We start from the raw sequence: 11,448 nt of genomic DNA on the forward strand, positions 1-11,448 counted from the left end.
GGTTTCTGTTTGTTTATTCAGCTTTTTCTAGGTAAGGTAAGAGCCAAAAGAAGAATTAGGCTGCTACGCTTTGTAGGGGCTGAGCTTTGGCTTGCCTTCTCCCGGGGCTGCACGCTCAGATGCTGGAAACTCTCCTCTGGAGGCTGTGGGGGATCCGGGAGATCACGAAGAGAACATTTCTATCAGACAGTTTTGCAGCAACAGGAGAAGAAAGTGTAAAATTTTTTCCTTCCTACTGCCCTGGAGATGGGGGGAGGCATTTTGGGAGCCAGCGGGAGAGCTGTCCCCCACCCGCTGCCAGCTCCCCACCTCGAGGTGAGCTCTGCAGGGAGCCCCCAGCTCAGCTGAGCATGAGATGGGCTCAGTGTTTTCCTCGTGTTTAAACACCTTCCAGCCCTTCTTTTTCCCTCTTTCCTCTTCCCAATGCCAGGATGCCCCATGGGGGTTTGCCAAGGACTTTGGGTGCAGAGTGGCCCCGGAGCTGCCCTTTGCCCTCACTGCACCAGGGCCTGGCGTGCCTTGTGCCCAACCCCGAGAGAGATGGGGAAAGAAAGGGGTGAAAAAGGCAGTTTCGGGAACTGCAGCCCCTCAATCACCAAGCAGATGAAGCTTAGCCTTTGCAAAGGTGGCTGTAATCCACCCACTTCCCTTCTCATCCCCTCTGGCACGCTCCGGATGCCCGCAGAGACAGGATGATTTCAAACAGCAGCGTGGAAGCCTTAAAGCCCTTCTTAACCCAGTATCTCTGCGTAGGTCTGCCCCATCTCTCTGTCCTGGGAGGGTCCCACGGCAGGGTGGGTTTCCAAACACCCTTAATTCTACACCGGGTCAGGGAAGGGGGGGAAAACTAGTCCTCTCTGGGAAGAAAAGGCACTCTGTGGTTTCCCCGGAGTCTTTGAAAGGGCTCCAGGAGCCGAGGGGACGTACGTGCTTGTTTAAAGGTCCTGTGGAGGTCCGTGGAAATTAAATGGCAGAGTTCAAACGCTCGACGCCGTGGCCGTGCTGCCGCCCGGGGAGCGCGGCAGCCCGGAGCCGGCACAGCCTGCACCCCGGCACCATGGCCCCTGCCAGCGGGGCCCCCCGCTACCTGCCAGGCGCTTGATTGAATCCTGGCTTTTACGAGCGCTGACACCGTAATCTGTTACAGATGGTCACACAAGGTGGTCACCAAATGGTTCCTCCTGTTAATCGCCGGCTGCCCCCTCCCCGCCACCCCCACCACCAAAACTGCAGCCTGCGCTACCTGGATGAAACAGCCGGGCTGCAGGCAGCGGCTTTACAGTGTGTTTAGTTCCTGTGGCATTAAAATAGAGAGGGGGGGGGAAAAACACGGAAAAAAAATTGCTGAGGTTTTGCCGTGAACCCTCTGGCTTTGCCGTGCAGTACTCGCTGCTCGGGCAAACGCAGGGGACCAAGGGCAGGGGACCACGGCACTACTGCCAGATGCCCTTGCTGCCAGGGATGCTGCTCTGAGGGGTTTCCTTCTGAAAATGAAATGAAAAAGCAATTGCAACTCATCCTCGGGCCCAGCTCCTGGGTGCAATTCTCCATCGCAGAGCCCCAAGGTGTATGGGGGCAGAGAAAGGACAGAGGGGATTGCCCACCTATGCAGCAGGTTTGAGCTGGACGCAAGGGTGTCCTTGTCGTGGGCCCCAGGCCTCTGCTCCCCCAACAGCCCTCAGTGTAGAAATAAATATTTTTGCAGTAGGAAAATGAGCAGCCAGTCAGAAGAGGAGGAATCTGGGCCACGTCCATCACCCTGCGACAGGGCAGCAGCTGGTCCAGACCTGGGCATTACTTGGGGAGGTCAGAGGCACTGCCCCAAGCTGCGGGACAGTATCTGAGCGGCCGTGGGTCCCCGGGGCGCGGGGTGCTCCCATCTGAGCAGCCACGGGTCCCCGGGGTGCAGGGTGCTTGGGCAGGGCAGGGAAGGGAGCAGATGCAGCAGCAGCCCAAGTGGGCTGCGCTTTTGTGATTCAGAACAGGCAGCATTTCTTTTTTCCAGTGTTTTAAGGCTGCATTTGTGTTTGAATGCCAGTGGGATTTGTCAGTCAGAGCCTAGGCTGTCCTCCACCCGTTTTATACCTTCTCTCTAAAAGCCTTGCGTCCCAGCCAGGCTCTGGACAAAGCCAGGAACACAACTGAGAGCAGGAAGGATTGCTAAGGAGGAGGTTTCTCACAACTCTCATCGTCTGCCTAACCAATATTCGTCGAAGCCCATTGAGAGGGAGCTGGCAGGGTTCCCTTGTGGGTGCCAGTGCAGGGACGAAGCAACGGCCTAAATGACGCGGGGAAAGGGTTCTCGTCCGAATTGGTGACAGCCGTGACACACATGGATGGGGGTAAGGCGCAGCCCATGCAGTGCGGTTGGATGCACGCTGCAGGGCCCTAACACTAAGCGGTAACCGAGGGCTTTTGCATGTCAGAGCCGCAAAGCCAATGCTGACCCAGGCTGGTGGGACAGCCTGCGCCGCCTCCCTGGCAAGCAGGGCTCGGTGGGCTTCTGCTCCTTGCTTACCCACTCCTCGACCATCCTTTCCAGCTCCTGCAGGTGGTCTGTTCTCAAAATTGGTCTTTTTTTAACTATTTAGCTGCTTCTGCGGCTCCAGGATTTTATGGATGGAAAGCTGAAAGTAATTAGTGCCCCTCCCCCGCTTCCTGTTGGGAAAAGGAAGAAAAAAGCACACACAAGAGCAAACCCAAAACTTCCTGCCCTGCTTAATAATCAAGTAATGAGTCCAACTCGGCTGGGAAAGTCAGTTTATACTGGGCGAGCTCTTAATTAAAGAAGGGCCGAGCAGCAGCTCTGCTCAGTTTTACAGCCACACACATCTTCCTGCTCCGTAACAGCCCCTGGAAGAGGCGCAGGGAGCCGGACGCCAGCGAGCTGGAGGGGGGATGAGTGCTGGGGGGCACACGCTTTTATTCCCTGGTTAAAAGCAATGTCCTGGAGATGGCACCGAGGAAATGCAGGGCGAGAAGGACAAAACCCCAGCCCCTGGGGGAGGCAGGCAGCAAGACCTGCTGCACTGTCCCTGAACCACCCCGGATTCAGAGGTGGCTGGGAAGGTGCAAGGCAGGCAGTTTGGGGCATTGGGACAGTTTCATTATGGAAATCCTAGAGGCAGGTACCTGGGGTGTCCCGGAGCACCTGCCCCTCGGTCCCCTCCTGGCTGTGGGCACGCAGGGACAGCCCCACCTGTGCTTGCTGAAGGGCCCTGCGGTGATAACAGGATGCGTCACCGGTGCTGCCACACCACCCACATGGGGTCACCCACCCAGAGGCTCAGCTCACTGAGGTGCCTGGTGCTTTAGCCATCCCCGGGGAGGCTCAGGAGCCTGCCAAGAGCCGGAGGCAGCCCCAGTGGGGCAGTCCCTCGTGCTGCAGCACAGACCAGCTCCCCAGGCAGTGCTGAGGGACACGGCCAGGCTATGGGTGCTCCAGTAGCCCCGTGGAGAAGCCAGCAGCCACCCAGACAGGCTGGGAGGGACAGGGGCCCTTGCACTTTCCCACACGGAGCCAGGGAGATCCGCTGCACCCCCAGCAGCCTGATCCCCTCCCCAGCCTGCATCACCGCACAGCTTCCCCTTCCCCAGCCCCAGCCCTTTGGCAGGAACTGACTCAGGCTGCCTTTTCCTCCCCGGAGAGGCAACTGCTCTGCAGACCCCCTCCTATGAATGCCACTTGCCGTTCACCTGCAGCCAGAGGCCAGGACGGCAGGGTGGGAGCAGGAGAGCTGGATCCAGCACCCCCACGCAGCCCCCCCCGGTCCCCGCAGCACTCCCCACCCACACTCACTGCTGCATATTCCCCCTAAGCACCCACAAAACCCTATTATAAATTAACCATTTTATTGAATATCAATAAACTGTATATAATTATATAAAAAGTTTCATCAGTACAAAATTGTGGCACAAAAATATAAATACCAGTGTACCTTTGAAATGTAAACATCCTCTTTGTAATGATTCCATGAAAACAATGTCCAAAGAAAGATGCATTCAGGAGGCACCTGTCAATACCCATAAATAGGGCTTTTGGCACACACCTGTCGATGGGCAGCCTTGGGACAGGCCACCATTGTATCGGCTGACAAGTGCCTGCTATTAGTCACAGTTCTCTTGAAAAGCAGTTGTTAAGAGTCATATTAACAGGTGCTTGAGTGCATAGCTGCTCTGTAAACAGGGTTGGTGTTTGAAATGGCTACCCATGCCTTTTATGGACACTGTTAATCTCGCAGGCATTGCGAATTGTCATTGTGCTGGGGAGAAGCAGCTGCTTCACAACTACTGGGATACTGTATTATTGCATAGTTACACCTTCTACAGGCGGCGTATATACACTCAGGGTGGGGGGGTTAACACTTTGTCCTTCATTAAAAAAATATTGGTTCTTAAAAGTTACCAAGTGGTTACGGTAAAAAAAATTTAAAAAAAAAAACACAAAAAACCCCAACCCCCCCAAGCTACATGGTCGCAATGTTTGATACCGGCGGTGGGGCCAGGGTGCAGGTCCGACCCTGCAAGGTGCCGAGTGCCTCTGGCAAGCGGGAGCACCTGCTGAGGGGCTGCGGCAGCAGCGGGTGGGGCTCAGGGCTGCGCCCCCCGAGTTTCACCCACTTGCTTTGCCACCCACGCTTGGCACCGGAGTCCAGCTCTGCACCCTCAGACGCCGGGATGGGAGAAGGATCAGGCCTTCGCATTGCACAGGAGGCACCGAGCGAGGAGTGTGAGGGTCTCGAGGGCCGGAGTAGCCGCGTCCGGCCCGGTGCACACTGCGATGGCGACGGCGGAAACTAACTCCTACAGAAACTAGTTATAATACAGGTATTGGCGTGGTGAGAGGCCCGGGGGAGCAGAGTCCTCAGCGAGAGCCGGAGCAGCCCGTCTCCTCGTGCTTGTGGAGCAGCGACATACGGGAGAAAGTCCGGGAGCAGGTTTTGCACTGGTACTTCTTTACATCTGAATGGGTCTGCAGGTGGGCTCGGAGATTAGAGCGGTCAGCAAAGGCCCGGTTGCAGTGTGTACAGGAAAAGGGCTTTTCACCTATGGGACAAAGAGAAACGCTCCCAATTAACCAGTGCATCAACACATGGGGAATATCAAAGAAGGAGCCATTCATTAGCCAAAGTTTGTGAAGAGCACAGTGAAAAGAAGTGCTGGCTGTTATTGTTTGGAGGGAAAGCCGGGCGAGGTATGTACAGCATTCACTTCGGGGAAAGCCGCGGACTTGGGAGTTTCCTACTCCCAGAAAAACCTCTCCTACGAACCATGGAAAACTAACGCTGGAAACATCTGCAAGCGGCAAGGCAGTTGCACGTACAAACGAAGACGCGACATTCGTCTCCTGCCTGGAGCCAAGCAAACGGTTTGCAGGGAGGCAGGAAAGCCAAGCACTATGTGTTAATTATATCATAGCAGGCAGCGGCTGAAAGGCGCCAGCGCCAGGGTGAGTATAGCTATTTCCTCCGCCGAACCCCGCGCTCCCCCTTCTCCCGCCCAGCTCGCATTGAAAAGCCTGGCCAGGGCGAATTCCTCCCAGAAAGACTCTTTTGGAGGAAACAAATGCGTATGCTCAATTTGGAAAGCACAATTAAGTCTTCCCGGCTTCGTACGTTAAGAGGGTGTGAAATCAGTGCCAAGTAACAATTACACTATCCCCGCAGCCCCACAAAGGATGCTCGGGAGATGCATTGTAGGGGCGGCCGGGGCGGGCTGCAGCTGCGGCACCCGGACCCGCACCAACAGGTGCGGGGGGTGGCCGGCCCTGCGCCCCAGCACCTGCCCGAGGCCGAGCCGAGCCTGGCTGCCCTGCGTCTCGGCAGCGGGCGGGCTTTGAGCCGAGCTCAGCGCTGCCGAGCAGGGCGGCGGGCCGGAGGCCGCGGTGGTGGGCAGCCGGGTCCGGGATGCTGCCCTGGCTGGGAGGCCCGGGCGCGGGCAGGGAGGGATGCTTCGGGCACGGCGGTGCAGCGGGAGGGAGTGCTCCAGCAGTCTCGTAGCCCCAGTTTATGAAATCGAGCTGAAGCGTGCGCCGTCACACCGTGGCCCATGGGCTGGCCCGTGGGCAGGCACGGCACTAACAGCAGCGGCACAGATTTTTTTTTTTTTTAAACGAGCCGAGCCTTGACCCTCTGCTAGGTTCCAGCCGAGAGGATATTTAAAGGACATTTTAGAGATGTGCCAAGGGGGTTTGGGAAGCCCTTATCTTCCCAGATAACACCCGGCCCGGCGATTCGCTGGGGGCCGCGGAGCTGGGAAGCGGGAGGCGATAAGGGAGGGAGGGAGAGGGGCGAGAGCCAGCGTTACCGGTGTGCGTCCGGATGTGGCCCTGCAGCAGCCAGGGCCGGGAGAAGGCCTTGCCGCACATCTTGCAGACGCAGGGCAGCGTGTGGCTCCGGATGTGCATCTTGAGAGCCCCCAGGCTCACGTACTCCTTCTCGCAGTACTTGCAGCTGAAGGATTTCCTGGCCTGGGCATCACAGTGCAATTGCTTGTGCTTGGAGAGCCCGGCGAAGGTGGAGTAAGCCTTGGCACACTGGGCGCAGCGGAAGCGCTCGGCGGCGGCGGGGGCCGAGGCTGGGCTGGGGGGCCCCGAGCTCTTGCCTTCGTCCTCCTCGCTGGAGAGCGCGGTCAGGTCCAGGGCGGGGGCCGCACCGCCCGCCGCCTCGCTGCCCGGGCCGCCCGGGAAGAGGCTGGAGAGCAGCCCCGCGTCCCACACCAGCGGCGGGTAGTAGGCGCCGGGGCCGAGCACCTCGGGCGGGGGGATGACGGGCAGCGGACACGTCTCGTACAGCAGCGGGGCGGCCAGCACTGCGGGAGGCGGCAGCGCTCAGCGGGGGCCCGGTGCTCCCCGTGGGAACGGGGGCGAGGGGGCCCCGACCCACCCCCGCGGGGCTCTGCACCCAGGGGAGCGGGATGCCCAGCCCACCCCCGGCGGGCTCCGCACCACCCCCGGGGCAACGGGACCCGACCCCAGGCCTTCCCGTGGGAGCCCCGCACCCCACCCCAGAGCCGGAGGGGCAACGGGACCCCAGCCCACCCCACGGGGGCCCAGAGCCCCAGCCCACCCCGGGGCAAAGGAGACCCCACCCCAGGGGGGGCTCGGCGCCCCTGCCCGCCCTGCTGCGAGGGAAGCGACGAAGGGGACCCATCACGGGGAGCTCCCCACGCACCCGTGCCCACCCCGTGGGGGAGCCCCCGGCGCCTCCGCCCACGCCGGGACACCACGGGGCGGCTCCACATCCCGGGACACGGGGGATCCCGCGCCCCATCCCACCCGAGATGCACGAAATTGAACAAAACCACCCCCGCACCCCTGCAAAAAGTCAGTCACCCACCCGCTTCCGTGCGGAGACACAAGGAGATCCCGCACCCGTACCCGAGCCCCCGCACCACCCCGCGGAGCGCCCCACGTGCGTGGCCCGTCCCGCCGCGCCCCGTCCACGCACCGGCCTGGCTCTCCAGCTCGCTGTAGTTGGGCTTCTTGCTGGCCGAGAAGTGCTTCTTCACCAGGAAGGAGCGCGGCATCTTGCAACCCACTGCCGCCGCGCCGCCGCGCCCGCTAATATGGGCCCGGGGCCGGGGGGGCGGCGCGGGGGCGGGGAGGGCGGCGCGGGGCCGCCCCCGGGGCCCGGAGCCAATGGGCCGGGCGGGGCGGGCGCCCGGCAGGTGTCGGCCCCGGGGCCGCCGGGGACCGAGCCGAGCCGCGGGGATCGCCCACGGGCCTCCGCTCCCGCGGGCCGGCCGCGCTGACCGCCCGGGTGCCGGCGTAGAAACCTCTGCCGCCGCCGCCGCCGCTGCTGCTGCTGCTGCTGCTGCTGCTGCTAGTGCTGCTGCTGCTGCTGCTGATGATGATGATGATGATGATGCCATTTCTGGCTTCTCTCCGGAGTGTTTCCCTGTGCCGCGCTCCCTGCGGGCACCAGCCGGTGCTCCGGAGGGAAGCAGGGCAAGGAGCCGTGCCCCAGCCCCACGGCCTGTGTGCCCGAGCCGGGGAGACCTGCAGCAGCGGGCCTGGAAGAAGGCGCTGTGCCGAGAGCATGATGCCCGGGCCCCCCACGCGTGGCTGTCCTCGCCTCTGCCCCACTGCTGGGGACTGCGGTGTGGATTAGGACAAGCCTCCGCTGTGCCCCGCTGCTCCGAAGCACTGCTGGGACACAGCCCGGTGGGAGAGCACGCTTCGCCGCAGGTTATTAATCCTCTGGGAAGAGGCAATGACTTGCGGAGGAGCAGGATGCATCCAGCACAGCCCTTGCTGCCTCCCTCCCCCAGGCAGGGGTCAGGAGCACCTGCCCGGACATGCTTCTCCTTTCTGCTGGGCAGGTTTCAGGCAGCGCAGCCTCCCCTCACAAGCTGCCCTCTGGTTTTCTTCCCTCCTGTCTTCCCCTGACTCCTTCCCCACGGGCATGGCAGTGTGGGTCAAATAGCCCCAGTGAGGCACAAGCTCCCTTTGGCTTTCTGCTCCCCACGGGACACGAGTCTATGGGAAGGTGCCCAGGCCTTGCTAGCGGGTGCTGGGGGAGTGGTGAGCAGGGCCGGAGCGGTCCCCCCAGCCTGGCAGTTAAAAAGCCCAGCCCGTGTTTCCAGCTCGCCCCGTCCCTCTGGCTCATGTGGGGGTTTCCCCGCTGGAAGGGCTCAAGGCATGGGTCCAGCCACCTGCTGCAGGAGCCACGCTCAGCTCTGGGCCAAGACAGCTGCCGGCGGCCGGTGGCTGCAGGAGGAGGGGGAACGGGACCTGCTGGGAATGCTTCCTCGCTCCCAGCCAGCGCCAGGCCCTGCCACTCGAAAAAGGGCCAGTGGAGCCGGGCCACTCGTGACTCAGCCATCACACACTGCTCCGCCAGCCCCCACTGACCACAGGTTACTGTTTAGCCACAACCAGCATGAAATGCAGAAGTGGGGAGCAAAGCTTTCCACTGGCACTGCTGCAGTGCAGGGAGCTGAGCTCACTGTCAGTCTTTCCTCAGGGCAGGAACAGCTTGGAAAGCTTGTCCTGCCAGCCACACTCAGTCCTGTGGAGACGAGACGCGTTTGCAAACTCTTCCCCTGCAGCTATGTGCTCTGGAGCTGGATCCGTCCGTCCTTTGCTGCAGAATTACCTGTGGCTTTCAGCAGGTGTTTGCACAAGTCATCCCTGGATCAGCCTGAAGTTCAGGGGAAAATGTGCCCCCGAAGGCCTTGGGGGATGTAAATCACAGAGGCCGGGTCCACCCCATTTCTCGCGGGGGTCCAGAGGTGCAGCACCCCGCAGTGCAGGGGGAAGCAGCCCGGGTGCTGCTGCAGGTGCCTCCCCCGGCGCCTCACTGGTGCCCCCCCACACTCCTCCACCTGACGTGGATGTGGTTGCGCTGGGGACACTTGTATGAGGAACCCAACTAGGTGGTTTTCTTTCAAGAAGCAAAGCTGCTCCTCTGTTCTTTCTGAAATGTTGATAATCAGATCTGTTCCAACCACTGCGCGTGGAAAAAACTTGCATGTGCTAGAGGAAAAATCGAGATCAAGGGAGAGAGTGACCTGACCTGCCTGTGCCCGTGAGCCAGCAAGCTACAGGACAGAGAGCAGGAGACCAGAGGGGAGGGGAAGCTCTGCAATGATTCATGGACTGGAAATTGCAGTGGTTTCTCAGCCGGCCCACCCTGCACCAGAGCACCGGGCTCTGGCAGCTGCTGAGCCCCAGGGTGGCCAGAGCAGCCCTGCCACCAGCCTGTGGCACAGCTCCAGCCCCAGACCCACATGGACTGGCCCAAGGAGCTCACAGGCACACGCTAATCACCTCCAGAGTGGCAAGGCTGCTGCAAATTCTTCTTTTTACCTTCTTTGGCCCCATGGCTCATGAAGCATCTCAAATATCCTGCGGCAGAGCAAAGCTCCTGCCGCCAAAGGAGGCTGCGATGGGGCGAAGAGAAGTTCTGACCATGAGGTGTGGGGATGAGGTGTGCACCTTCACTGCAAGACCGGAGAAGCTCCGTGAAACCCACCGCAGGCCCCTGAGCCCGGCGGAGGAGGACGGGGACGAGGACAGGGCCGGGAGGTGCGAGCCCCGTTCTCTCCAAAATGCAAGACCTCCCTCTGCTGTCGGCGCAGGCCGTGCCGGCCACCGCTCCGGCTGCCGCAGCGACCAGGGCGGGCTTATCCCCCCTACGCCCAGGTAGCGGAAGGGAACCTCACTGCATGGGGGTACTAAAACAGCTCCCAGAAGCTCCACTGTATTATTTTTTTAAAGCCCTGTGTCTGAGTACTAGGTAAAGACAAATTGTAAAGGTACTAGGTAAGTAGTAGGTAAAAACAAATGTGAGAAGAACTGGAAGGGAGACCCAAACCTGTAGCGACAACGCTTATTTTCACTAAGCGCTGAGTATTTTCTGGAGTTTTGGGGAAGGAGGGAGGAAGGAAAAGGAATTTTTCACAGTGGTTTGAACAGTCCTCGTTTGTATCACCTGGAGAATAATGTAGATTATTCATAAAAAATGAGCTGCTTTTGAAGAATGAAGCACAGACCAATGCAACTGTGACATGAAGCTCTGCACTAGAAAAACAAACAAAAACCCACCCCCAGAACAGGCAAATGCCCCGTTGTCATTTTTAGTATATTTAAACCAAAGAAAAGCTTTAGGACTGTGAGCACATCCCTCAGTTGCTTTTCTGTATCTCAGCATAGCCTTGGTATTGCGTGAGAGGTTAATCCTGCTTACGCTGGTCTTACCAGTGACCATCCAGTATAGCTGGCCAAAGGCCTCAAAGCAAATTTGCTGTGCCTTTGTCGATCAGGTGGCATGAGGACCCAGAATATACCATTAATGCTTTATTATAGATGGGATCCCTTACAACATCTAATTCCCCCCCCCCCCCGCCCCGTGTAAGGAGACCAGGGGGATTTATTGCTGAAATGCCAGATGAAGCAATGCCTTTGTGTTAGGCAATTAATGCTGACAACAATTTATCAGACCTATTAAGGCCAGCCTTTGACCAGAGACAGATTGATTTAAAAAAATAGCTCAACTGCAAGCTTGTCTCCTCCCATTCTGTCCCTCTCCCTCTGTGCTAATCGTCCTCCTAAGGCTGGCTCCCTGTGCCAGACACGGGGAATTTCACAGGTCCAGGTGGCCCGATTGCATTATCACCAACAATGGGCACTTCGGATTTGCTTCAGCTACAAGATCAGCTGCTGACGAGGTGAGAGCAGCTCTGGCAGAGTACTTCACTCTTCTGCAGTAACACTTCACTGGATTTAGAAGCCCAGACTAGCTTGTTCTATAATAAGGTTTTTTTTCATCACGAGTTTCTGCACACAAATGAGATGAATCAAGGCTATGCACAGAACACATGCACCTCTCAACAGAATGTCTTTTTAAATCAACAAGCAAGTATCAGTAAGACATACCACAGCATGCATAAACACCTATTTGTTAAGCTGAAGTCAGCAGCATAGATACACAAAGCTCTTCAGCA

General features: G+C 59.0%; 1 protein-coding gene across 1 annotated transcript; it reads right to left on the reverse strand.

Moving 5' to 3' along the window:
- Window positions 1–3,866: 3,866 nt before the first annotated feature.
- SNAI1 (snail family transcriptional repressor 1) lies at window positions 3,867–7,585 on the reverse strand. The gene is made up of 3 exons (XM_072879349.1): window positions 7,449–7,585; window positions 6,307–6,810; window positions 3,867–5,046 (listed from the first exon to the last, which is right to left on the reverse strand). Exons 1-3 carry the CDS (start codon window positions 7,525–7,527, stop codon window positions 4,865–4,867), a joined length of 765 nt encoding a protein of 254 aa, XP_072735450.1. The 5' UTR covers window positions 7,528–7,585; the 3' UTR covers window positions 3,867–4,864.
- Between the last annotated feature and the right edge of the window lie 3,863 nt (window positions 7,586–11,448).

This window comes from Ciconia boyciana, chromosome 14 (assembly GCF_034638445.1).
Source record: "Ciconia boyciana chromosome 14, ASM3463844v1, whole genome shotgun sequence".
NCBI classification, from domain to species: Eukaryota; Metazoa; Chordata; class Aves; order Ciconiiformes; family Ciconiidae; genus Ciconia; species Ciconia boyciana.

Coding starts and splice junctions, on each gene's coding strand:
- SNAI1 (XM_072879349.1), bottom strand. CDS start 7,527: ATGCCGCGCTCCTTCCTGGTGAAGAAGCACTTCTCGGCCAGCAAGAAG. Junction 6,811..7,448: donor CGAGCTGGAGAGCCAGGCCG/GTGCGTGGACGG, acceptor CGCCTCCCGCAG/TGCTGGCCGCCCCGCTGCTG. Junction 5,047..6,306: donor CCACATCCGGACGCACACCG/GTAACGCTGGCT, acceptor TTTGTCCCATAG/GTGAAAAGCCCTTTTCCTGT.